General features: G+C 39.0%; 1 protein-coding gene across 1 annotated transcript in view; it reads right to left on the bottom strand.

Moving 5' to 3' along the window:
* ADAM22 (ADAM metallopeptidase domain 22) overlaps positions 1-27,843 on the bottom strand; it is a 122,969-nt gene that overhangs the window by 16,583 nt on the left and 78,543 nt on the right. Inside the window, exons 10-27 of the mRNA XM_009888969.1 lie at positions 26,955-27,026; positions 25,761-25,927; positions 23,746-23,830; positions 23,213-23,303; positions 21,296-21,347; positions 19,335-19,434; positions 15,552-15,623; positions 14,789-14,881; positions 12,551-12,631; positions 12,284-12,334; positions 11,935-11,998; positions 11,301-11,406; positions 10,085-10,201; positions 9,208-9,376; positions 8,110-8,218; positions 7,046-7,136; positions 5,701-5,718; positions 2,644-2,838 (exon numbers count right to left, since the gene is read on the bottom strand). Of these exons, the coding sequence (XP_009887271.1) occupies positions 2,644-2,838; positions 5,701-5,718; positions 7,046-7,136; positions 8,110-8,218; positions 9,208-9,376; positions 10,085-10,201; positions 11,301-11,406; positions 11,935-11,998; positions 12,284-12,334; positions 12,551-12,631; positions 14,789-14,881; positions 15,552-15,623; positions 19,335-19,434; positions 21,296-21,347; positions 23,213-23,303; positions 23,746-23,830; positions 25,761-25,927; positions 26,955-27,026 (1,733 nt within the window). The remainder of the gene's footprint in view (positions 1-2,643; positions 2,839-5,700; positions 5,719-7,045; positions 7,137-8,109; positions 8,219-9,207; positions 9,377-10,084; positions 10,202-11,300; positions 11,407-11,934; positions 11,999-12,283; positions 12,335-12,550; positions 12,632-14,788; positions 14,882-15,551; positions 15,624-19,334; positions 19,435-21,295; positions 21,348-23,212; positions 23,304-23,745; positions 23,831-25,760; positions 25,928-26,954; positions 27,027-27,843) is intronic.

The raw sequence follows: 27,843 nt of genomic DNA, 5'->3' as shown, positions 1-27,843 counted from the left end.
TAGCAGAGCACCCAGGATTTCTGGTAAAACCCTGCAGTTACACTTTGCCAACTGTCCCTGCAGTGGTTTGCTGTGTCTACATTCAAGAGCCAGGCTTCAGCCTTGCTTTCTCCCATGTCTGCTGTGGAGACCACAAATGCCAGCACACACAGATTTCCAGTTCTGCCCAAGTTCTTAGCTGGAAGATGCTCTTCCAACTGTGCTCATCCCAAGGTGTTTTTTCCTCACATCCCACCAGCAGGCTGCCCACTCCCTCCTCATGCTGTTGCAGGAAAGGTGCGACTGCTTCCCTCTACCCACTGCAACAAGTCTCAGGGGCCCAGGGGTCTGTGGGGAACCTCCTTCCACTTACATCTGGTAGCTCCAGTGGAGGGGTAACTCTGTCTTATTTTTGATAATTCAGAATTTTTAGTGTATTTTGTCAGCTAGTCACTACAGTGTATAATTTTAATGTCAAACTCAAAGCCAAAAACAGTCTTTATATCTAGGTGCTTTATGCAAACTAAAGTTTTTCTTTCTTCTTGTATTCCCTGTAAGAGCCAGAGATGTGTGGCAAGGTCCAACACATGGGGTTTTGCAACAGGCTCCTTCCTGTTGAACTAGAGCTGCTGCTCAGCTCTTTGTCAATGAGATCTACAATTATTACCAAAAGAGAAGAAAACAAGAGGAAGTTGAAAACTGGTCAGAATAGATGGCTTATTTATTACAAAGGCGTTTTGCTTAAAGGATCTGTTTCTGTAGTTTTAAGGTCTGAATACTCTTGCATTTTTCAGTCTCTGCCTTCCTTGGAGGGCAGGCATCTCACAGATGCTCTTCAGTTTCCAGAAGACCAAGCTCATCACGACCACACTGAATTAAGACCAGGGTTTCATTAATTCAAACTCAGTTACAGCATGAAAGGTCTGAGAACCAACAGATCCATTAAAAGACTTGTAAATAATTTTCTCTTCCTAATGGTCTATTTTCAGCTTCAGGAGTGTCTTGCTACATACTGGGTTTGGTGTTTGCTGTTTCATAATAACAAGAGTTATCATAAAATTATCTCTTAATCTTTGAACATCCTAATACTAACACTTCATAGTGCTTTCCAGCATGGAGAAGCCCAGGTGCCTAATGACCCGGTTACTCTAATGTCTCCCAAGAGATGTCATCCATATCTGCACACAAAGCAAATCAAAACCAGCTTGAAAGGTAGGAAATAGCACTCCAGGCATCAAAAATCGAGTATTTGTCAGACTTATTTTTCCAGACATTACAGTGGCACAACATACCTCAACTGGTGGTGGGGAACAACAAAACTCTCTAGTACAGACAGACCTTAGAAGCCTTTAGCTTGTTGGAACAAACAATAAACAGAGACACACAAAAGAAATGAAGTATGAAAAGAAACACAGATACTAAATGAAAGAAGAAACACGTTAAATGATATTAATTTAAAAACAAACTTTTTTTTCTTAACTGGTATTTGAACCTCCTTACACAAGCTATGAAAACTTGCTTCCCCAAGACTTTTTCAAAAATTTTATCCAAATGAGAAAAGATTCTTCAACACAAACAGCGTATCATTAAAAATTAACACTTGCTTCCTGAAAAAAATAATTTACCTACTCACAAATCTAAAAAGCTGAATTTAAAAATTAGAAATCATAATTAATTATACACTACTACAGTTTTCTTAGTAACATCAGGATGCTATACCCAAATAGCAAATGTCACTGCAAATGTATCCCTTCCATACATTTCTCTCTACTTTCTTTGAAATAACAACCAACAAAAATGGCTTCACCAACTGCACAGTTATAGACTGCTCAGCAACACAAGAATTGAGAATTATGAAGCAGTTCAGGATCGTCTATCCCTCCTATGACACAGTGCTTCTCATTAATTGTTTTAAAGTCCTAGCTGGAGACTTTCATAATTAAAGGATGTCTAACTGCAGATGGATGGTGAGCATCACGACCTAATGACCTTAGCAATTACAAATGACTCTCAATGCTTTTCAATGAATTTTCCATTTTAAAATGTTGTTGGGTTTTTAAAGTAACTGGAACAATAACAGAACTAGTGAAATTGGATCAAGGGCAAAATCTAATGCCCTCTTTGGTTACTCATAATAGCAAGCACAAAACTACAGAGTCTTTGTAGAATTATTTTCTAAGATAACACTTAGTGACCATTTAGTATACTAGTCTAGTAAGTGGAATAAAATGCAAGCACCATCATCTTTAATGTGAGACAGCAACAACATTATCCAGAACATCAGGTCAACTCAGTGAATTAATGACACGGACAAATAACGATATAAAAACAACATTTATATTGAACAGTTTATGTTTATAACTATTATTGAAGCAAGACAGTGTTCCTTTTCTTTGATTACATGACCATGATCTAAAAAACTGTGGTTCTTTTATTTATTTTTTTTTCAGCCAGCAATTATTATTACAGTCTACTTGAAAACAATTCTCAAGCAGGGAGATGATGAAAATTTGATTAACCAAAAATTGGTTTACAATGGAAAACTTGTTTATTCTGGCCTAATTGTAATAATTAAGCAGTTCAGGGCACGTGAGAAAAACCAGTAATCAAAGCACAAAGGATGCTATTTGAAACACTCGACAAAGAAAGAAGAAAGAATCAAACCTGCTGCAAAACAATGAAATGTTCTGACTAATGGAATAATGGGTGATGGAACAGGTAGAAATCTGAAAATGCGACAGAAAAGCAGACCTCTTCTTAGAACTAGATGCAGAGTTTGTGCTGACTCCAGGAGGCATGTCGCTATAAAAAGAGTCGGCCTCTCCAGGCTTTTTTACATAATCTCCCTGGGGTATTTGTCTAAAGTATAATAAACATCGTAGAGTCAGAAAACATGACAGGCACCAGTACACACACAAACATGCACAAATATTAGTTTAAAAGAAAGAGGCAAGGATAGCGATTCTTGAGGAATCCTGTTAACCACACACAATAACCCTATTAATAAATAATTCAACCATTTGAGGGGAAACTCCCACATGCTTCTGGTATGTGCAGAAAAGTGGATTATGCGGTTTTGCTATGGGAAAACAAGGAACATTTCACTGATAAACTCTGATCATAATTTTCAAAGTGAACAGTTTGCGGTTCTTGAGACATTAGATAACCAAGTTCAGACATTTCAAATGGCTCATCACACTGGTTGCAAAAAAGCACCCTCAGATGCCGTAGAAGTACTGCAGCCAGAGCTGAATGCATGCCTGAATCAAAAGGAGTTCACAAAAAGTAAATTCTTTTTTCCTTCTGAGGTAGATGCTTTCCATTTAATTTTTGTGCTTATTATTGAATTCAAGAATAGCATCCTGTTCAGTTGTTTAAAACTCAGGAGGAGAAAAACCTTCAGTTTATTAACTGATTTCTTGTGGAGGGGAACTAAAGCTAATATCAGAGGTTCTCAGCTACTCCTGATTACCACAGTAAACTCAATCTGCCAAGACACACAAAAATAATGCCATACATATCTGACAACAGTTTACCCTTTTCCAGTACCAGAAGCTCAGTTATGGTGCATAAAACTACCTATGCATTAGAAAGTCCTAATCAAGCGATGCAACTTTGCCAGCAGAAAAACTGCCATGCAAATATTCCAGTTACAGTTCCACCAAGTTGAAAAATCCTCGCTAGTACAAGTTGCTACTTTGAAAGTTGGCTATATCATAATACCAGCAACTTAATTACCTATTCAGCCTTGCACTTTCCAAGGCCTTTTTGTTTCAGTCTGCCCCTATTAAGATGCGCATTTATCAGAAGGTTGATTCACATTCAGATTATGTCCAACTACAGAACTGAACTGGGCTCTCTTCATTCCATATCTGAATTTTTAATGCTCTTCAAGTATTTAAAATATGTAATTATATGGTACATAAATCATTAGTGTAGCACAGTACTTCCACAGTATTTCTTCTAACAGTTCTTGAGTTTCGTTCTTGTCCCATTCCTTGGCCAGTACATGGGTGTGTTCAGAGTTGTCTCAGCATGGGCAGCTCTGCTCCCCAGGGTTGCTCCAACAAACTGCTCTCTTGCTACTCTGTCAGAAATAATTTCTGCCATGTAGCTGTGCCCTTTAAGCCACACTATCCCAGCTGACAGAATCCTTGCTAATTGGCTCTTTTTATTACTTTCAGTTTACTCATTTTATTTGCTTAGTACTACCAAATATCTTTCCTTATGTAAAGCTCAAAAATACCTCAATGGCTTGGTTTTCATCTTTATTTAAGGAGTAATCATAAACATATAAAAAAGAAACACAACACTCTGGACACTGGTGGATGTCTGTTTTTTCCATTTATGGAGCACTCTTTGTGCATATCCAAAAGTACTCTATTTAGAAGTCAGCCTACAGAATTTAATTTTCTGCATGAAGAAGATTTAGTTACTAAACATCTCCATCATCTTTAAAATAATGGAGCCCTCCATCACCTTCAAAAGCCTCAGCTTATGCTGGTTTCCACTCTGCCCGTGCCCACTGACTGCATAGTCACAGTTCTCTGTCCATATACTAATTACTGCAGATGAGGGAATCTGAAAAAGTTAGATTCTCCAATATTCCAATGCAAACGTGAATGGGGTGGTCTCTTTCCATATTTTGAGGTTTTGGCTGCTCTGTCCTCAGCCAACACTGAAACATCCACAGGAAAGTCACTTGATGGCCATGTTAGTCTGTACTTACAAATACATTGCATTCCACTAAGCAGCACCAAACCCTCCAATTCTGGCTTCCTCGTGCTGGGTGACATTTCCTCCCCACCAACCTCTCCACAAGGCTTGACTTCAATAGCTTTGCCTTTTTCCTGTTACTGTTCCTGCCACCTATCTGACCTTGTAGTACACAACCAGCACTTGGCAGTGCTTTTCTGCTTTTTGCAAGTATTTTGCCTGGCAGAGAAAGTTCTACAGAGGCAGGGGAAATGGAGAACAAGCACAACGAGTAGCGACAACAAACAAAGCAGCAGCTTGACCGAGAGGTGGGGGTTCAGGCAGAAAACAGGGGAATTGGGGAAACCCTCTTATCTGTGGGGGACTGGGAGAGGAAGGAGCCAACTCCTTCCCAGAAGATCCATCTGCCAGGCAGATGACTGATCAAAGGGAGGTGGTCTTCCAGGAGCCAAACCTCAGTCACTAGGAACTGTTTGGTTTTTGGCCAGAAGCTTGAAAGGGTGAAAGCTCAGCCCTGTGCTGAAGACAGTACTGTGCTTTAGCTACAAATCAATCCAGCTGGGTGGCGGGAGAGAATGGGCTCTTCATTCACACAGCAATTTAATGGCATTGTATTTTTAACTGCAAAGAAGTTCCAGGAATGAATTTGTCTCAAAAGGCTCCTGAACATCATGTTAATATTAATTATTCAGTTCTCAGCCTCCCAAGAACACTTTCATCTCTAATAGCAGATTTTCAGTCTCTCTTATTGGAAATATTCTCCTGTTTTCCTAAGTAAAATAGGCTATCTCAGAAGGAAACATTATTTTTGCTAGAGTCCAGTGAAATCAGGATTTCAAGCAATGCATTTATAGAATAAATACCAATTTCATATATTCAAGCAAATATTCTTTAATATATGATAATTCATCGCTATATTTTCTTTATAGCATGTAAATGAGCAAGAGAGAAGAAAAGCTGTTTTCAGAGCTTTCTAAGATACATTCCATTACTTTTACCACATACCTCTGTCTTCTGTAGTTTCTTTCCATACAAAGAGAAGAGAAAGAAAGAAGAATGCATTATCAGTATGCAGGTATACATGGCCAGTAAGTAAAAAATAAAACATCTAAAGAGAAAAGCAATGTATGCAGAATGAAATTTTTGCTCAAAATATTTCTACAGACAACACTTCTGAAATAAACCTAAACATACTAAATCAGAATAAACAATGAAAATATATTAATGTTGATGGCTAAAGTCAGTGCATAGTTGGAGGTAGAGTTCATGATGTGTTTAAGCCTATTCCTGTGAAGCTGCTAGTGAAAGGTGCACTCTTGCCCTCCACCTCCAAAAACTAATACCACTGGCTAGATGTGATCTCAAAATGAGCCCTTAACTTTTGGAGTTGTACTCAAAATAGAAGTCCAGATTTTCAGATACTGCCAGAAGCTGAGGGTGATATACCAAGACAGCATAACCTACCCTTTTACTACCCTAATCATCATGCTTTTTCCAAATGCTTCTTTCCTTATGTATCTCTGAGCTGTCTTCAGCCAACATCAGTCTAACAAACCAGCAGGGGATGTTCCAGTTTGTTATGCCAAGCCGCTGGGACCGTGTCCCAGCTACAACATTGCCTTCAGCTGAGCCTGCTCTGCCCTCCAAGCACACCAAGGACCCATGAAGGAAGGACCTCAAAAGCCAGTTTCACCCAAACACAAATGACAAAGTAAGTACCTTGAATCTTTTTCTAATACAAGTCAAAAAACTAATCCCTTCTGTTTTCAGAAGAAATTCACGAAAGGAAAAAAAATGAAAAAGATCAGTCAGGCTAAAATAATCTATTTTGCCTCTCAGTGAGCAGAACACTGACAGCTCTAAGCTAGGAGAGAACTTGCACCTTATTTGGAAATTAAAGATCTCTCTCAATGAAAATGTGCCTGAATTAATTTCAGGTTAAGCTGACTGAATATAAACATCTGTTTAAGGAAGGCTATGGTTAAATGCTTTACTGACTGAAGGCTAATCTTGCTTAATTTACTTCCTTAGGAAAGATTTATAACTGAATAAGACTGTATTCTTGTATTTCCTTTGTCAGATACAGTAAAATCATAATCTGATAATCTACAAAAAAAAAGAAAAGAAGCAGCTAAATAAGAAATAAATTTCAAACCTGGAACGAGCTCTCCAAAACCACATACACAGGTAGAAATTGCTTGAAAAATGCTAATACTATAAAAATGTCACTGTATAAATATAATCCAGACTTTTTAGATTCTGTTTGAATTGGTTTTTTCATAGCATAATCAGCTATCAAATGAAATAAACATATTTTTAAACTGTATTAAGAAGAACACAATTTACTTACTTGTAACCCCAACCAGTTATTCCTAAAACGAGAGCCAACACTAAAATGGTGCCAGCAATAGCGCCTATTATTATATTTGTGCTAACAACACCTGGAAACAAAAGAAAGGGGGAAAAATATATAGGGTTTTAGGAGAAAAATATACAAAAACAGTAAACGCACTGTCTTTCAAAAACCTGCTTGGACAACTTGCACTAGACTGTTTAATTGTAACCAGTGATATGATCTTGAAGTATAGCATGGATATTAAAAGATCATTTGTAAATCAAGCTTTGACCTCTGTGTCCACTTCCTTTAACTGAACACTTGCTGCATGGGAAAGTTGTGCCAGGTTTGCCCATACCATGTTACCAATATTAAAGTTCTGTAGCTTACACCCTTATAACCTGTCTGGCAAATACATGCTTGCATTGGAATGAAAGTGATTGATTGATTGTTTTTGCTCAAATCCCTTTCATAGCTGAATAAACTAACCAAAAGAGACATTCTACAATCTTCTAGAAGATGGTAAAACTGTCCTTGCACAAGGATTTATACCCTCATTTGCCACAATATATCTTTCTCTTGTATGCAAGCATAAAGATGAATAAAAACTTAAAACTCAAAAAATGTAAAAGCCTAAAATTTGTGTGCCAACATTCTGCATACTGGCCATGTAATAAAAAAATTGACTCTACAAATGAAAACCAATCGTGTAAACAACATTACCCTTCCATCTAGATATGAAAAGCCCCAGTAACTCTTTGCTTGTCCTAATCTATCAATATACTTAATAAGGCCACTCAGATAATTCGGACAAGCAAGGTACAACCGGACACGCTGGTACCAGTCTCGAGAGGTGTACTGAGTGCTTGTGAGCAGCACCGTTTGCATCCTTCCCCAGGTCTGAGACCTCATTCACAGACACCCAGTGCTTCTGCTGTGGGACGAAGGGAAGGGAACGAGGCTCCTAATGGTGCATTGTGTTGTACGCTAACTGAAAGAGCAGGAGATCTAGTTTTGCTTAACGAACCTTCCTCAAATCCAAGCTTTTCCAGTTATTGGTAAAAATTAAACCAACATACCTTTATTGATGGCATCTTTATCAAAAAATATATCATCTTTGATGCGAGAACTGCAGTCATCTCCTCCCCAGAATCGGTCACAGACACACTTTATTTCATTGCTACAAACCTGCAGCCAAACATGTAGCTCAGAATGAAATCATAACATTAATCTATTCCCATAATTAATACCTGCAGTATAGGTACAGTCATATAGCACTGATTTTGACTGCCTGGAAAATTCTGTAGAACATTTTTAATATACAGGAATTTTTAATTTACACATTAGGTATAAATGTATTAAATGTATTATTATACTTTATGTATAAATATATCTAATATGTATTAAGTAAAATAATATAATTTAATGTAGTATATTTAATTGAGCCATTTATAATTGCTTTGGCAGACTCTGAACCTTAGTGATTTTATTTTTTCAAAATATGATGAAGTCGTTAATTTCATATTAAAAAAAAAGAGTTTTAATGCAGTGTAAAAGACAAAAAACGTTATGAGAGAACAACTGCTTTGATCTCAGCTCAGCCACAGGGTCCTGGACACTGTTTCAAACCACAGTTTGAGGGACAAGGGTACTCGCCAGGGCCACAGCAAAGCCATAGCCTGTGCACCAAGCAGAGAAGCTGCCACTTGCCAAGAGCCAGCTCACTGCCCTCTTCTCTAGAGCAAAGTAACTCTCAGCCAACAAAATCCAATGACTTTATGAACCTTCTTGGCTGTTGACACAATAAAGAGGGAATTAAAAAGAGCATCCGGAAGAATGTAGACCCAAGTTTCTTGGTTCATAAAACCTTTATATTCTCCAGTGCCTTGCCTGAGGAAATATCAATTAAGTTAGCAGCAGTGATATCAAAAGAATTGATTGATAAAATTTTTGTAAAATTAACACATACTTACTTGCACTCATTGTTTAAGATGCCTTGATGGCTATGCATTATGTTTACTTATATGCCTCCTCCCCCTTCCCTTTTCGAAAGATTCTCTGGAATAAGGACTTCTAGAGTCATGCTGCTGGCTTCCTGAAAGGTCTATCTGGTACACTACACAACGCCAGGTACTCAATAAAAACAGAAAAAAGGATTAAAGAGTACAAGAACATACACCGTGTCCTGAACAAATTTGGCTGTCCGTGGTGCCTGGGCAGGTACTGAAGTTGAAGGCCTCGGTGGGGAGGCAGCGATGCTCAAGGCACACCATGTTCGGCCCACATGGTGTCCCATTCTCCACATAGCCCAGGTCCGTCTCCTCATCAAGCTTCACATGGCCACCACTGCAAGACAAACAAGAGGATCCTGGAGACTTGTGCCGTGATTAGATGGGACTGCTTGAGAAACGGGGCTCTGGGCTGCTGCCTTCATTTCTGTCTGCATTATACAATGCCCAGGACCAGGAAAAAGCAAGTATTGGCTTATTACCTCACTGGCCCTAATGTGAAACAGACCAAAACACAGTATATCTACTTCAAACAAATGTAATGGTGAAAACAAAGACCATTTTTCCTGTGTAAGAGCTAGTTAGATAAAACACTGAGTTTACTTGTGTAGGACTTTGTTTCATCTTACAGTTGTGTGAAGCTATGAGAACACACCAGGTCTATAATTGGGATTCAGCTAGCATATGGCAATGTATTAAGATGCCAGTTAGCTTTGGCAGTGCAGGCATATGTCTAAGTATTTTGAGTACATTAAGTACTTCACAAATATTAAAGAATGTAAAATCAAGAGGTCAGAGAAGAGCATTATGTCTCTACAGGGAAAATTAACTACTACACAGAGGAGACTGCAAAACAGCTGCACTCCCCACACACAGTCAGTGTCCTGAAGCTTAACAAAGGTTGAGCTGGAATAATGGTTGTGTGTTAACAGGGGGGAAAAAAATTAATGGAAACAGTTTTTCTCCACTTAGGAATGAGAAAGCTGCTTTTCTGTGCAAGATGGATATTGACTGTTTCTGTTCTGTTTTCAGGATTTCCAATTACCTGCAATTGTAGACTTTTCCAAACTGCAAGATTGACGATGTGATTTCACCATCAAGTTCTCCAAGTCTGGGCACATTGGATATATTGGAGCACAGAAGGTATCCACAAAGCACATCCCTGCATTAAGAGAATAAACAGATACTCACTGAAAATTCAGCAGAAATGGACGATCAAAAAATGTGGTTTTCTTCACTTGCTTTGTAACATGCTTGTTATTCCTTGCTTTTCTCTCACTGACAGTAAGTCCCATAAATAATGTCTTGTTTCCCAAGAAAATTGTTCTCCTCGGAACTTAGACTGGGAAAAGAGTCTTTTTTATAGTGAATTATCAAAAATGCTCTGAGTAATAGCAATGAAGGAGCTGTCAAGAACAAACTACATCAAACTGATTTAATATCCTATTACATTACAGTAACCGGCCCATAGAGGAGAAGCAGTAGATAAAGGCTTTAAACAAACTCTCATGACACATATGTGAGGGAACTAGAGACACCAAATTTAATTCAACTGTTGAAGAGACTTTAAAACTCGTGTGCAGAGACTTGTGCACTGTCAGAATAGAAGGGTCAGGCCTCTCTCATGTTACTGAATATTTTTTACTCATGAATTTGTAATGGAACAAATGTAAGGTTATCAAATCTGCACAGAAAGGTAGGAGAGGACATTAGTCCACCTGTAAGCAGAACTAGAATTTAAATGGCATTGATAGAACGGAGAACTCATCTGAAAAACCCAGGTGTGGTTTGATAAGGACTGGCAAAAGGTTCAGAAATAGGCAGAAATAATCAACTGCAAAAACAGAGAATATGAAACAATGGTTTAGGCAGCAACTTGCAGGAAAAGATGTGGAAAGTCACAATACGATGAAAACTGAACACAGCTTAGCAATGCAATGGCATAGACAGCCTGAAAGGTGAACATCACACTGGGATATGAAACCACAGGCTGCTCTTCTCTGCACTGCTAAGCCTCACCAAGAGTACTAGGACCACTTTTGGCCAAGTGGTCCCAAAGCTCAGATGGTGCTCTCTTGTCAGAGATCATCTCCTCTTGACATTCCCCTTGCTCCAGAATCTCCTGCACTAAAGTCTGCAGAGGAAGACCAGGAGAAGCCTGATCCATACAAAGGCTTTTTGAGCCTCTTCATGCCAGCTGAAGAACTGGATCAGGGATAAAAAAATCTCATACCAGTTGTTTTCTAAATGGATCAACTTACTGTTTATTGCACTGTATCCAAGAGTCCTTGTCTCTTCCACAGTTTCCTTTCTCAGTCCCTTCAATGTTCAGCTTCTCATAGCAGTACCTGTCAGCAGCTGTCACTTCTAAAAACAGAAACAAATCTCTTCTAAGTTGATGAATACTTTGAAAAGCCAGGTCCTGGGAAATGGGGATGCATAATCAAAGCAAGCAGAGCTTCCCAATCTGTGAACTGCAGTACCACAGTCTGCAAGTGGCCTGTGAAACTCTGCATAGTGTTCTCAATAAAAAGTTTTATGTTGGCACCACAGGACTGTTTCAAAATTTTGTTCAGATTGACCAGGGTTTATTGGTCTAAAATGTCCAGAAGCCACTGAAATAAATCAGTAAATATGAGTATAGGTTCCTAGGTGGTTATCAATGAGAACTTAAACCTAAGACTTCAAAATAATCACCAGTAAGTTAACCAACACTAGAGAAAGAGCTCAAAAAGAGGATGGAAAGACAAAAGAAGGGGGAGGAAGAGGGGAAGGGACGTGCAGTCCTAGCTGTTTTAATGGTTCTGAATATCTCTTCCATAACTTTTTTAAGCTAAGACAATCTTTCAAGTCACATGAACAACAACCAACTTAGAAACAATCACATTCACTCACTTTCACCCCAGATATATTTACACTGCCGGTCCCTGGTTTTACATCTTCCTCCAAAACAAATACCCTAGAAAGAAAGAAAAGATACAGAAGAGGTTTCAAATAACTTGAGTTTCCAAAATACGTATCTGTTTAATACACAAATTTGGCACATGCTTTCTACTGAAGCAACTAATATGCGATCCTACTTTCTGTTCATTTAAATGCTTAGCTCCAAAATACAACTAGCACCCGAAACTCAGGAATGTCAGCAGAACTGTCCCAGGTGACTTCCAAAGGTCTTAAACCAAAATCTATAAAAAGCAATCTATAAAAGCAGAAAGAACGTAAAACAAATTGACATGCTAATTACCTGCTTGTTATCACATGAATATCCATCCATTTTATGAATATTGGGAGAACACTATAGAAAGAGAAAGTAACTAATAGATCAGACAAGCATGGAAGCAAAGCATACAACAAATGTCATACAGAAAATTAGTTCAGTATCATGCTGTTTTTTTCTGTATCAGTCAATTTAATACAATTTTTATAGTCCTTACTATATGGTAACATTCATAGTGAATGAGAGACTACAGGTGTTTTTTTTCAACTCCTGGACAGAAGATACAAAAATCACCTGACTGGAATTTCCTGTGCAGTTCTCTGCAATATCACAATCATTCACTGCTTCTCGGCACAAAACTCCTTTAGGTTCAAACTGGAAAAACAAAGGACAGAAAATTACTTCTTGATTTCTCCATATCTTGCCTTAAATGCAATGCTTTTTAGAGTTTTAACTAAAATTAAAAGTGGGAAATTTGCACAGGCTGACTGAAGTGGGAAGACTTTCCTTTCCCTGGTGCGGACATTGCACCTGTGAAGCCACTGGTCATTTACCGGTGTAAGTGGTACCACTATCAGACCTATCCTCCTGCATGCCTTGAGTGTGGGGCTGAGCAGGATAAGTGCTCTCCCGGGACACAGGACCCCTGGTGTTTATCAAATCAATACTGCAGTGGCTTGCAGCATTATTTTGACTGGCTCATTGTGCCTTTTTGTGACTATTTTACTCTTCGTCATAAAACAGGGAAAGTGATCCCGTCTTTCTTTCTAGGGACAAAGAACACTGCAAAGCTCTGGGCATAAACACTATGGTTATCACAATGCTCCGTTGTAAAACAGAAACTACTAATAAATGTACTGAATTCCGTAAGGTTTAACACCATTTTCTATGTGACCAGATATTTAACAACAAAAAACGTATCAGCGACCTAACTAGGCATTTTAGTTAGACTTCTGCGCTAACCCTCAAGACCTGTAAAAGCTGGAAGACACCCCATTAGTGGCAACTGTTAGTGCAGACCCCTTATTTTCCCTGAAAGGTTTCTTAAGACTGTGATACCCAGTTCATTTTGCAGTTCTGTGACTTTTTTTTTTTTGGATCTGCACACACACAGAGTTTATTTTTTTTTCTGGGACAACTGCTAACTCCACAGCTGGTGTGAACGTCAGTGGAAGAGCCAGACTCTGGTACTTTCTCAGCCTTCAGCTTATCTTTTTCCTACCAGTCTCTGGAAAAATGCAGACAGACAGGAATGTTGTCAGAAACACTACAGGATGCTGGGAGGTACACTCACCATGTTTTGTTTGCAATCCCTCCTTCACTCCTGCTTTCAGGCAGGGTATTACAGGGGAAGGTAACCCCAAGTTTGGGAACTGTAATATATGGTCTTTTGAGCTGTCCTGATTAACTCCTCCTAGGGACACGTGTTTTGCAAAATTCTGCCTTTCTCTTCATTGGCTTACCCTCACCACTGTGTATGTAGATAAACCTTTGTCTCATTTGCAAAAATAACGTAGGTACACAGAAGCTTAATTTTTTTCTCATAGTCTTTAATATGGTGCCTATGTGACTTGGATACTTGAACAAAATTCACCCACACTGGCAATCTGCTTATTTTTTCATATTACATTAAAAAAAAGGAATGCGCTTAGGGAAATGTGATCTGTTCCAGCATAATCTGTGCTTTTTCTTTTTTTAACATTAGGATGAGCGCAAAGTCAAGAATGTGGTTCACAGTTATTACTAATGCTCCTCCTAAGGAAACAAAACCCTGAAATGCCCACAAAGATAAAAATATCACACATAGTACACCACAGTTTTAATAACTTTAATAATAATTATCATTATTACTAGATGAGTATAAACAACTATTTCAAGTCATATTTAGCTGGGCTCCCTTACAGCCAAGATCTGACTAGACCTCCTCTCACTATTTACTGATGTATCAGGAAGAATACTTTATAGTTTACATAAGACTTGATTCCCTTTACCAAACGGGATTTCAGTCAGTCCAAACATAAGGAGACACAGGCAGACCTAACTGAAACTGAAGTCAGGTGTCTTTTAGATGAACACTTCTGCATAATTCTGCTAGCTGTGTTGTGTTTTGTTTTTGGTTTTTTTTAACTATATCCTTCTCTCAGGCCCTCTGTGATACGATTTTCCCATTCAGCCTCATGGGACAAATCCAGAGCAACCTGTAAGGCATTGGGAGCGGTACATGGGTAAAGATGTGCGTGTTTAAACAAGGACATCTAATGAAACCTCGTGCAACTTCAACCTCTTTCAAACTTGTCTGAAACTGGAAGGCTTTAATTCACCTCTGCATTTGATCACAATCCCTATTTCAAGAAGCCAAGCCTAAGAGACAGAGAATAGCCCCAGACAAACCATTTTCCAGCCAATTTTAAAAGGTAAGCTTTCAGAAAAGTAATCACAAGGTCTGCAAGGAAAAAGACATGTGCTACGGTGCCTGTAGCCACCTGGATGTATTCCCACCAGGATGCTGCAAGTGAAGGTCACTGCCCTTACCCGACACTTGCGACAGCAAAGCCCGTTGCTGCACTGGGAGCCTGCCGTCAGGGTGCAAGTATTGCAGCACTCTCCTCCTTCGCTGGCACACTCCTGAGGAACACACACACTTATAACAGAATACATGGGAAAAGCAGATGAGCCCCAAGCTCTCTTACTACTTCTCAGCTTAGCACGCTACCTGAACAGATTTTTAACCAGGCTTTTAAGCACCTGGGGGCAGAAAAAGGCGTGCATTGTGGTGCACGAAGTTGCTGTTTCCTATGCAATATAGGAAATAATTTTTCTGACTTCACAATGTCAATCATTTAATACTGACATTTTAACACTGACCAGAGTCATGTTCCCATCTAGGAAAACACTTTCTTTAACATCTTTTAAGGCCTAATTCTGCACAGGTAGCTATTACTGTTACTCTTCAGAATTTATGTGGTGATAAAATAAAAAAGCTGTCCCACATTGTGTTAAACACAATGGAAAAAGGTAAGAAACAACGAATCCTTTGCCGCAGGACCTTAACACTGCCTGTCTTCCTCCACTTAATGTTCACGGCAGTGATGCACAGCACCCACATTGTGTTAAATGTGATGGAAAAGGTAAGAAATGATGAATCTTTTGCCACAAGACCTTAACACTTTGTGCCTTTCTCCACTTTATGTTAATGGCGGTGATGGGCAGCACCATGTCATGGAGAATCTAGTTGCTAATTTAAAGTACTTAGTTGTTTAAATTAGCTCTAGTTGCTAATTTAAAGTACACTTACCGCTATCGTCCCACAGTCACACTCTTCTCCATCTTCCACAAAGCCATTGCCACATTCTGGAGGATCCAGAAGCTGCAGGGCAAGATCAGAAATCAAAGGGCATGTCTCTTCTAAGGGAATCATTGTCATATTTACTCTGTACAACATGGTTTTTAGCTAGCACTCCAAAGGCATTAACCAAAAAACAGTACCTACAACTCAGGGAGAAGCAGACTAGAAACAACACAAACAAACTGTGTAGAGAACTAACAACGCTGTGAACTGGTTCAGCAATATGGCCAAGCCACGTAGTGTCTTCGGTGCATGAGTGCCATTTTTACAGAAGATTCAGTCTGAGCAAAAGCCACAATCAAAAACAAAAGGTGTGACAATAAAAGAAAAAAAATATCATTCTCATTAAAGGGGTTGCAATTCCTGTTGTTCTAGAATTCAAGTGATGACAGCTGTGTCCCAGGTTGAAGCCTGAACTATAACTTCAGAAGAAATAGCCATAAGAAAATTATCCTTTGGGAGCACGTGGCTCAGAAATGCACGGAGAGGGGAGAAGCTGGGTTTCTTTGTCAGTTTTTGTTGTAGTCAGATGCTTTTTCCTTCCCTTTTTCTCTATCACAGTTGGAACTTTCAGCAGTTTTCCATAAGCATGTGTCACAGGCAGATGAGAAAGTATAGCTGGTGAGGCTTCCTCCCCTTCCCTTCAGCCTCCCCCTTAAACTGTTATTTAAAATGTCTAAATCTGTACATTTGTAGTCGTACTTTCCTTTCCCATGGGCAAGATTAATTTACCATTTTTTTGCACGGAACCCACACTATGCTCTCTTTTAATCGACATTTACACTCTGTTCTTTGCAGTTTCATTGTTCGCCATTTCCTAAAATTTCAAAAGGTAATGCTTCAAAAAGAAAATAAAATGGCTTTTTTCCTTTGGCCATAAGAAAACATAATAACTTTTATTACATAAATGAGAAGGCATATAAGTGCATCACAAAGACTAAAATTTTGCAGATTGTCCTGAGTTCTCCAATTAAACTAGGATCGTTCCAGAAACCAGTCTGCTTATGAGCCATCTGCGCAAGTACGTCACTTGTGGTGTAGAGTGCAATTTTCTCTGGCTGCTGCCTTTCTGTCAGTAGCCCACAGGATGGAGCATCACCCCACGTACTTCACTGTGCCACAAACCAGCCTGAAGCTAGTCGCACAGGCTGATGTGCTATCATTAGATCCCCCTATTGAAATGGAAATTTGACTGCAGCATGAAATGCATGTGTAGAATTTAACATTAAATGTAAGCAAGCAGTTATCTTTTAGAATTATTAAAGAGTTGCTAAAACTACTCATTTCCTACATATTTTTCCAGACATCTTAACTTTTTCAGTATCTCTAGGTGTGTGCTGCACAATACAGACAAGTAACAGAGGGCGTTGCCTTAAAACATTGGGCCAATTTGCTGCAGTACATAGGGACAGCTAAATATGAAATGGAAGGAAAAAAAACCATGAAAAGCAAACTGGATAACTTTTCCCCAAAAGTCATATAATTCATCCGTTCATTTGAAAAGAACACACGCTCAATCTGGTCCAGCAGTCATTGATGCAATTTTTGGGATCACAGCTGATCTTACAGTGGAGCACTGTTGAACACTGCACCTTGTCACATCAGTTTGCCTTTATATCATATTTTTCGAAAGCAAAAGTAAGTTTGTGTTTCAGCACCCTTGCTAAAAAACATGTCTTTGACAGCCTTGTGAATTAGACAGACATCCATTGACAATAACTTTAAACCAACCCAAACACCACCACATAAAAGAGTCTAAATCACCCTGGATTGTACATCCAACTTCACATTTCCACATGCCATTAGAAAAAATTGTAAATGCTTCCAATCTAAATTGAGATGAGAGTAATTGTTTTTTACCTAGTGACAGATGTGTAAATTAACATAATTGCTAAAACAAGCCTAAGTAAGACACATTACACTATGGAAACAATTCACTGAGGAAAGAAATAAAATCAGCAATATTTCTCTCCACTTTTAATGAGATGAGAAAAAGCAAACTCTAAAATGCAGGTGCATTTTAAAGAATGAGATATCTTACATCTTATTAATGAATTACAGTGCTTCCTCTCCACTTTTCATAATACATTCTTCCATGAAAAGGAGACTTTTGAGAGAGAAGCAGACTCAGCTTATCCAGATTTGATGTCTTCTCTTCCCCTCTCTAACATTTACTGAAATTCCGTGGTTGTCGGAACACGCATTTTTTTCTCAGCCGCTCCAGGAGGAATATGCATCACTCCAGCATTGACTTTCTCTTTTACATCTGTGGTCACCTCAGCTATCAAGTCTTTTTCCCACAATGGACTCTCTTTCTCCCTTAGCCTCTTTCCTTTGCTTGTTGAAAGACAGCCATTAAATAGAGGATAACATTAATTACAGTTAGAAAAGAGTCAAGATCATTATCCTGATTACTTTACGTTTTAACATGCTTCAGTACATGGACCAGGAATATACTGAAACCCTGCTGCAAATCCTCCATTGTAGAAGTGCCTGAATCTTGGCTGGAGTTTCTTTAGCCGTGTTTTGTATTTATCTCCCTTACATGTTAATCATTTCATATTCTTTGCATCTTTCACATGTTTAGCAGGCCAAAACTGAGACAAAATTGCGCAAAGAAAAGGCAAATATTATCTCAAGAAATATTCCCCACTTCTCCTGATTTCCAAGACTCATGCAGCAAGACCTCTGATTTCGTACTTTAGAGGGAAATTTGGAGGGGATGGGTCAGTCATTTAAGTGGGTCACAATGCTTTTGTAGCTCTCCCGCCCCCAAGTCTTTAGGGGGGTAACGCACCCTGCTAAATAGGGCGAGGTACAGTGGCACTGAGGACCAGGGTCCGGCAGGGGTCCACCAGCTTTCCCCGTCTGGGTGACTACCCAGCACAAAGCAGGGTTGTGCAGAGCCACATGTGCCGGCCTGGAAGGAGCTAATACAGGGCTAAGATGATCTGAGTACGTCTCCGAAGACACATTTCTCCCCCAGCACATGCGGTCCAGGGTATGACAGACACCATGTGGGCAGCTCCTGGGGAATGAGGAGTGTGACAGGTGCCCAGCAGACACAGGCTCTCCTAATGTCTGTCCCCTACTCCTCGGGGCTTTCTCTCTTGCTCTGCCTCTTCCAGCTTTAGAAAAACTAGTCACAGTTTTCAAATTCTGTTCTGAGAGCCACTGTAAAAACTTTGCCTTCGCCAAACAGGGGGGGATATCACAACCACTTGTAGCTGCTGCTGCCCGCAAAGCTCCTGGGCTGCACAGCGGTGCACCCTCTGCAGAGGCTCTAGGAGCTGTGTCCTCATCTTGGGACAGATGTGAAATAAAAGCAATCGTACTTCAGCTTCCAGATATTTGTACCAAAAGACATCAGCCAACGCAAACGAGAATTCAAGCTGTACAAAAGTTTACCAAGACACTTGAAACCTCAGCAAATAAATTCAGCAAAATATTGTATGTACAATAATCAGAACGAATCATGTGAGGGATGATTCTAGATCAAAGCCTGTGGGAATTCTGTTGGAGATTAAATCACTTATTAAAATTTTATTTAAATATAATTCCCAATCACTGTGAACTAAAATGAGCTACTTTCACTCATATGTCACTAGAGAGAACCAGAAATATCAAAATTACAGGTGGGTTTTTTTCCAGCATTATAATTTTCATTCTTCTTGGTTTCATCTAAATTAGAAATAGAATAGAAATAATACTTAACAATAAGGTAATGCTTACTTTGGTTGGTTTATTGAAAAGGCAGGCTCCACCTCCATTGTTTAAAAATTCATGATACTCTTCAATGTCACATTTGGAGAACTTGCTTGGAAGATAATATCTGCACAGAAAAAAGGTAGCAGCATTACTTTCTGTAGTGCTTTTTACACTGTATTTTCTTTTTTTCAAAACAGGAGAACTATAACATTATACTTTAGAAAAAGTACAAAAACACACTGTCCAAAATCATAGTGACGATCTGCTTGTAGCGCTATCTAATCTAGTAAATGAGACAGAACTTTCAATAATGACACAGCTCACATGGAAAGTGAGAGGTCTAAAACATTTCACTAAGTTATTTCATGCCCAATACCATAAATCTTATTACACAGCATGTAGTTTTCACAAACAGAGCCTGTTCCACTAACGGGCCTCATCTCAGAAATGCATTTATTTCTTCCTGTACATACAGCAGGAGACAAAGATTGCTCATAGTGCATTTCCCTCTCAGATGAAATTGCTCTCCTGGCCCACAGAATTTTTATACAAGAGAATTATGCCATTTTAAAACATCTTCCAACAAACATCAGCTAACATTTCAGCTTCCCTCTCTCGTGTCCTACTGAATAAATTTCTTTTGAGTACAGAGTGCCAACCTAAGGCACAGTGCTCCACCTAAAACCAATATGATGCAGAGGATCTTTGCATGGAACCTTTCCACAGGGAAAGAATTTTTCCCAAAGTAACTTAAGTGATCTTTATATTTAGGTCCTTAGTCATGAAAGTACTTTATGCTTCAAGCAGATTTTGCAGTCTCAAGGGCTTTCGTGTATCAGCTCATCACTGGCTAAAAAAATATTAGCTGAAGTGCTATACAAAAGAAACGTTTGCCGGGAATGATGGCTTGCCAACCTTAATTGGTCTTTTCCATCTCTAGTGTTTATTATTTAGGCCTAAAGACTACAGAGAATGTAGGATCCACCATCCTTCATCAATAAGCTATGCCAATACAAGTGGGTTTTTGTGTAGCTAATTATTTTAACGGTTTGTATTTCAGATAAAGAATTTAAAGACCATTAAATAAGGAATCACTTTTACAAGAATCAAAAATGCTTCTCAGATTGGCTTTTTAACATATAAAAAAATCAGAAAAAAACTACCTAGTATGTTTTTAGGTAGACAAGGTGAAAAAGGCACACAGTCACACTTCCAAAGAGCTTTCAGTGAAATATGCTTCTCTGTTCAAAATTGTTCTGACCACAAAGCTACTGTGAAAATTTGCAGGTCAGTTTGAAATTAATTTAAAAAGCACTGTCTATATCTAAAACTAGACTATAGTTTAAGTCATATACATGACAAAAGACAGGCTTGTGATATGAAGAATAAAGGTCTGAATACACACTTTAGAAAGCACCAAATTTCACCTACCAGCAAAAAATGTGCTGATTAACTAGTCTTTAGATAAAATCTCTCCAGTGACATTACATGTGGGTATAAGCATACTCAACCTCCAATGGGAACAGTTTTTCTAACACTATCAAACAAACCGGAGGATAAAAATGATAGATATAGATGAAAGATTCCAACAGAAACACTGAAAATGAGACATACTTAAGGAATTTGATAATAGCATTTCAAGAACTTTGAAATGCTATTGTTTCTTCCCACAACTCAAGAGCAAACTTGCAGGAGAAAAGCTAAGCATGCTTCTGCTTCTTTGCAATGACCTGGCGTGGCTGTTGAGCCCTGTGCTTTGTGAGTTTAACGAGCAGTCACCAAAATCCTCACAGATCCTCTCATTAACTCATTCTCACATTTCTTTTGAAAGTGTCTTTTTTACATGTGTTGTACAGGTAACACCTTACTTTCTGAAAAATGATTCACAGAAAACATTCTGCTGAACTACAAAAGGCAAACATTTTCACACCTTTCCTTTATGTCATTGTATGAAGGACGTGATTTCCTCTAGTGAAATGCCTTACCCTGTGTCTCCCATTATGCATCCAGACCATGTGTCCTCACACTTACACTCACCTGACAACAACAAGAAAAAAAATTACATCTTGAGTCTTGTGAGTCCAAAATAATACATTGCTTATCACAAAAACTACACTGTAGTCAATTCCATTTCATATTTAAATACAAGTTGAAAAGAATAATTTGCTGGTTTATTGCACACCTTAGTTTAAATGTATCAGTGAAGACTGACAAACTTTCTTTCAAAAACTATGCATGATTCTATGCAATCCTGAGCTTTGAAAATATGTCCTCCTCTTAAAGTGAAGTTAGGGGAAACTGCAGTGTCAGCCTCCGGCACTTGACAATCATGAGTCAGCTTTCCTGCCTTCTCCTGTGTCACAATATTTGATTCCCAAATTTTCTGACTAAAAAAATGAATCGTTTTAACCCTTCTTCTAATTTTTAGTTCTCTTCTACTACTATGCTAATGTGACTGGGGAAATCTTCACTTGAAAAAAAATAAAAACCCAAACAATAATTCACACAAAAATGCATGATTTGGCCTGTAAACACAAGCAGGATCTAGCAGCTTCTTGCTCCGCTCTCCCTCCTTTCCCTGCTTGACTCCCTTCCCCACGCAACTCCCCGTCAGGCAGAGGGCAGCCCTCCCTTCTGCCCTGCCAGGCTGCCTGGGACTGCTCTGCTCTGGTCTCAGCTCTCTGCATTCAGAACTGTGACTTATGTCTATTTCTGTACATGTGCTTCACACATATACTTTTATCTTGCTCTTTCTGCAATTTGCCTTGCTGTAATACATGAACATCAGCTTATTGCTTCTGTTTTAAAAGTACAAATAAAAAGGAAACGAGTCTCTGCCCAACTGTTGTATTCTCTTCTCTCGCCACCAAAACCCTGATCTGCCCCTCCGCTCAGCCATAAGAAAGGGAACCACCACTGTTACCATTCTCACTTTTACCTGCCCCTATATGAGGTTAATAATATGCAGCTGGAAAATAAAGACTGAACATGTTGGTAGCATAAAGCATCTGTCCTATGTTTCTGAATATTTTTCAAAATAAAATTACATAAACCACAAAACCCTTCACATGCAGATATATCTCTGCATTGTACAGTCTTTACAATGTCTGAAAACAAAATTCACCTAAACAGAGCTCTATTACTCAAAATAGTAACATATTTTTTTTAAATGTAAGCCACGTAAGTACGCATGATCCAATAACTAAGCACTCCAATCCATCATCTAAATCGTTTCAAAACTATATTATTATTTCAATCATGCATTGTTCTCCATGTGCTGGGACTTCGTATAACATGGAAGCAGGGAGGGTGAGGTGCTTGTCATGGGGCGTAGATCTGAATTAAGGCATTGCAGGTAAATATAGGTTACCAAGAAGTTGAACATCAAGGTTAGAGCAGATAAATGGTAGCAGTAGGGTGGCAAATACAGGAGATTTGGATAATCTAGAAGAGGAATTCAATCAAGGCAAACAGGGAAAAAGCTATGTCGTCAAAACCACCCTACGTAACAGGACTGACAGGACTGACGAGACTCCTCATCATCCCCAAGTCTAATAATGTGTGTTTCTACCTTTGCACCATAAGATGGCAGCCATTCAGTCTGTGGGTGTGACATCGATTTCCCTGAAATGCACGGAAGTGGCAGATACCTTTATGATTTATTTTTAATGAAATGGTGACACCAGTGCTGCCAGCAATTATGGACAGGGGGATATCACAGCATTTAAATAGAGGAAAATTAATGATATGTCAGTTTCTCCTCATGTTATTACAAAAAAAAAATCAAAATACTCCAACATTGTTAGAAACATGGGGGAAAATACACATCAGAGAGACACTGCTAAGATCCTCCACCTTTTAAGATTTTCTCTTGAGACAGAGTGAAAAGCAAACAACCTTACCACTTATAAGTTTTCTTCTGTCTGAGAAAATGCCAATGTTTTGAGCCAAAGTCTGTGCCAGGGTAACTGCCATTAAGTCTGGCTTTCCAAACTGAAAGAAACAAGCAAAATAGGAAGAGTAATTAGTGACATACAGGTATCTCAGACACAATTGATGCTTTTCTCATTTCAAGGCAAAATCAGATACCCAGTGTTAGAGTTCTTACTTCAGAGCAGCTAGATAATGGATAAGTGAGGAAAACTAAATGTTGGCTTATGGACAAGTTAAGTAAGAGAAAGTCAGTTTCTTTCTTGCCATTGTGGCTGCAAGTATGAATGATGGGATATTACAGAATCTGCTGAAAAGTGTATTTGAATCCATATCTGACTTTATTCACTCATCACTCTTCATTGAGACATTCCTTCTATAGAGTTGCACTAAAACTCTGCATCAGCAAAGAAGCAGCAAGATATTTCAAGGAACATGTCTGTGCTGATAAATTCTGTGCAGACAAATTCCACCACTTTTCACTCAGACCAGTATCCCCACCTACCTCGTTCACACCTCCGCCTTTAAGCAAGGAGCAGATTCCACCAGTGTGGGCTACACCACTCCGACTGCTCTGAAATCGACTCCCCCTTTGAGAAAAAGGAAAAGAAAAGAAAGTTTACCCTGCTCAGCCGTGAGTTTTGCACCTATCTATCCCAGTATTTACCCTTCTGATTTCCAAAGGAGAAACTGGCATTTGCGGGTTGCCACCACTACGCTGCAAACAGTTCAAAGAAAAAAAAAAAAAGGGAAAAACAGATAACCACTCACAAACCTCACATGACATATTATCTCCAGAAAAGTTATATCATCTTCCCTCCTCCTTCTGAGACTATCTAATTTAAGAAAGCATAAGGGGACTATTTTGCCAAACCACCTGAATCTTACCAGCCTTTTGCTCATTGACATACTCATGCAGCAAGTGACTTCCACTGGCATGTGCTACAGACCAGGAGAGGCCACCACATTGCCAATGCATGGGGGACAAGCAAAAAGATGTGTCTAGTTGGACAATGCTGACGTGGCAAAACTCTAAGACAGATGCATCAGCATCTCGCTGATGCAGAGGTAGGTGAAAACTCCCTGGAACCGCAGCCCTTCCTATCCAGGGGAGAGCTGCGCTGTGAACCTAAATCTAATCATCTCTTTGGTGCTGACCACGTCAGCATGAATGACTGCCAGTTACCCAAGACAAAATATACTCTGCGCCACTTCAGAGTACTGATCCATCCAAGCTGCAGCAAATTGTTTTTTTCAAAGGAAAACAGAAAGACATCAAGAAACAATACAATGTTCTAACTGTGCTGAAGGTGTAAGTTCATTTGTAACCAGTGTACCATCACACCAGCCAACCTCACCTCCCATCTTAGCTGTGTCTCACTCACAGACACAATTTTAGAAACTGGTATTTCTCAACAGTCTACGAATACAATACCTCAAACATCAGCGGTGGTATTACGGACAGCACTGGAATTAGCATTACAGGGGTATCCAGATCCCAGTCAGAGGGCACATAGGGCCCTCTTTGCCCTAGCCAATCCACAAACATTCAAAAGAACAAGACTTCCCCCAAAGACCTTACAATATCACCAGAGAAGATATACAAAGGATGTGAGAAAACCTGATTCCCATTTAACAGACGAAGGACTGAGATGCAGAAAAACTAAAACCTGCAAGCACAACTTGCAGATCTTACTTGCTCTCTTCATGGCATAAGTCAATGAGAGTAATTAAGTACCTGCAAAAATTGTGAGAAGCTGGACGCTGGTGTTGGGTATCCTGGCACCCTACCGCAGTCATATGAAAGTGAGGTATTTGGGTTAAGTTTATTCATATAGGCTCCTACAACAGTCAGCAGAGAAGTATAAGGACTCCAACAGAGCAATTCATCTGGTCTGTCTTGTGTGGATCAAAAATGTCAACCATGAACCTCTCCTCTATTTTTGTAGATGTATTTTGTTATTTCAATCTTATTTCCAAAACAATTAAGAGATGCAGAGAAAATAACATTCCTCCCAGCTTATTCTTCTTATAGCACATGTCTCTCTGGAGAACAAACTCTTTTGAGGATATGAAACACTTCAGTAATCCTGCAGCATGCAGGTCATTCAACAAAGTAAATCAAGCCATAGTGCTTTTTAAGCAGGGAACCTGCTTTTAAATAATACAACAGGGCTGTCCATGCTCTACTGCCAAAGCAGCCAACCTCCAAGGTGGAACCATGCATCACCTTCCAGGCAGCTGTGCTTGCAGAGTAGGTAATTGCACAGAATAACCAAGGATTACAGCGCATGCAGCTCAGCCTTAGTATGTTAAAACTAAAATGAGAGTCAAACCTCTAGCTGCACTGGCAGGCAGTTTGTGCATTAACTTTTTCCCACCTCCCCATCAGAAGCATTATTTTCTGAATTACTGTGGATTACACACACAACAGAAAGGAGATGCATCAGCCACTTGTGACAAGCAACCCCCAAGGAAAGAATAAAACCCAGTAATAAAATATCACACGAGGTTACGTACGAAAAAAGGTGAACTGCGTCACTTTTCTCTCTGATAAAATCCCTCCTATATTTCATAAACTCACGTAGGGTCACCAAGGGGTTTTCAGATATGGTGAACTTGTTATCAGTAGCCCAGGTTTCCATGGCAACCAATACTATCCTGGTGTTAAGTTGTTCTTTATATATCTAGTACATTAACAGAACGAACAAATATATTATGTCAAATAGAATAAAGGTGAGTTTTACCCCTTTTTTGTAATAGTTTGCATTTTTACATAACTAAATGTTTAGCTTGTTATAGCACACTTCGGGTTCTCCAGGTGATTTTATCTTCCTTAAAACCAACAAACAAACAAAACAAAAAAAAGTAAAATCTCAATTTTAGGCCTAATTGTTCAATCAGCTCTCTCAGCCTGCAAAAAGATCCCTTGCAGGTCCTACACAGGCAGAGGTGCACAGAAGAGAAATGGGATTTTTGAAAAATTACTACAGAACCATTCTAAATAGTTCAAGGATTTGGAATTCATGGGTCTTTTATAATGTCCAGCTCACCCCAGTGACACACAAGAGCTCTTATACCAAATACTCATCTATAAAACCAGTTTTCACAGCGATACACCTCTGTGGGAATATTTAACCTCATGATGGATGAATCATGAAAAAAGGGCCATCCTTTCAATGCTGGGGGTTAATACTCCACACCAAATACCTTCAAGAGTGGGAACCACATTTTTCTTTTTCTAGGAATACTTTTCTGGGGTGAGGTGCAAGAACCAGCAGCTCATCCAATTTAGTGCCACAAATACAATCCACATAACCCACTTGTATGTCCCTATTCTAACTCATTTACTCAAACGAGCTTTTTCTGGAGAAATTTTAGTGCACTCTGATTTCAGATTGGTTTTTGGGTTTCCGGCTGTCAACATAGAGATCCTGTGTTAAAAACTGGCATACCTAAGGTGCTCTTTAAAATTCAGGCTCAAGGGATTGATCCAGCAGAATACTTAAATGTTTGAAGCCACAAAATATCTCTAATGCTTTATGTTAAACAAAGGCTTTATAGGTGGCTGACAGTGGTTCTAGATGAAAATTTGTGATCCTCATATATGTTATTATTAGGTATACCATGAACTGACAACTCCTGCATCTATCGGTACGAGAATCATATGACTCATATCACACGTAAAAGGACATTTAGTTGAGTGATACTTACTAAATCTGCCATGTTCACAACTGATTTAGCATAGCTGTTTGTATGGCCGACTGACAAGCGGTGTTTTTTACACTGCAAAACAAACACAGAGAAGTTACATATACAGACTTCAGAAAAATAAGCTCCATTTCCAAAAAGGTACAAAGTAAAAAGCAAGTACATCAACAGTAAAATCCCTGTGCGAAGTTTGGTCTCCCGTGCTGAATGTAATGCTAATAAGCAATAGTAGAAAATTGCTCAGAAATGCACATTACTGATATACTCTACAATAGCTGTTGCATTAATTCCTGTTTGGAAAGTACTCTAAGATCTTTACTAAAAAATGCTATAGGAACAGGAACATATTGTTACTCTCTCCGTTATCTTTGCTATCAGATATTTTGAAGTTAATTCCAAATGCCAACACAGAAATTGCCAACACAGAAATTACCAACACTATTTCCACAGTCGAGACATCTTTAGAGATATTACCCCACGAGTGCCTGCATCTGTGTTTTAATCTATCGATCAGACTTCCTTGGGGTTTTTTTCAGTTCTCTCTCTTAAGCTGTCTTCTGGATTTCTTGATGTACAATTTTACATTCCATAATGCCACAGTAACTGGTTCAAATCACTTAAGCGATCAGACTGCAATGGCACCTTTACTGACATCTATAATACAGAGCTATAAAGATGACACTGAAGATAGCTGTCCAGGTACTCTTAACTGCAGAAAAAAACACAAATGAGCACCATGGGATGAAAGTCACAATTATCTTAGAAGAATTCAGGACAAAAGGACCAAGATTTTCAGAAATGTTTGAACATCTCATGCCCCATGACACTTGATTTTGGAGTGAAAGTTGCCCATATTTTCTGGAAGTTAGGATCTTTTAGTGGGCAAGAAGAG

Source organism: Charadrius vociferus, unplaced genomic scaffold (assembly GCF_000708025.1).
Source record: "Charadrius vociferus isolate BGI_N301 unplaced genomic scaffold, ASM70802v2 scaffold297, whole genome shotgun sequence".
Taxonomy (NCBI): Eukaryota; Metazoa; Chordata; class Aves; order Charadriiformes; family Charadriidae; genus Charadrius; species Charadrius vociferus.
The sequence above is the reverse complement of the archived record's forward strand: the minus strand, read 5'-3'. Positions and strand labels throughout refer to the sequence as shown.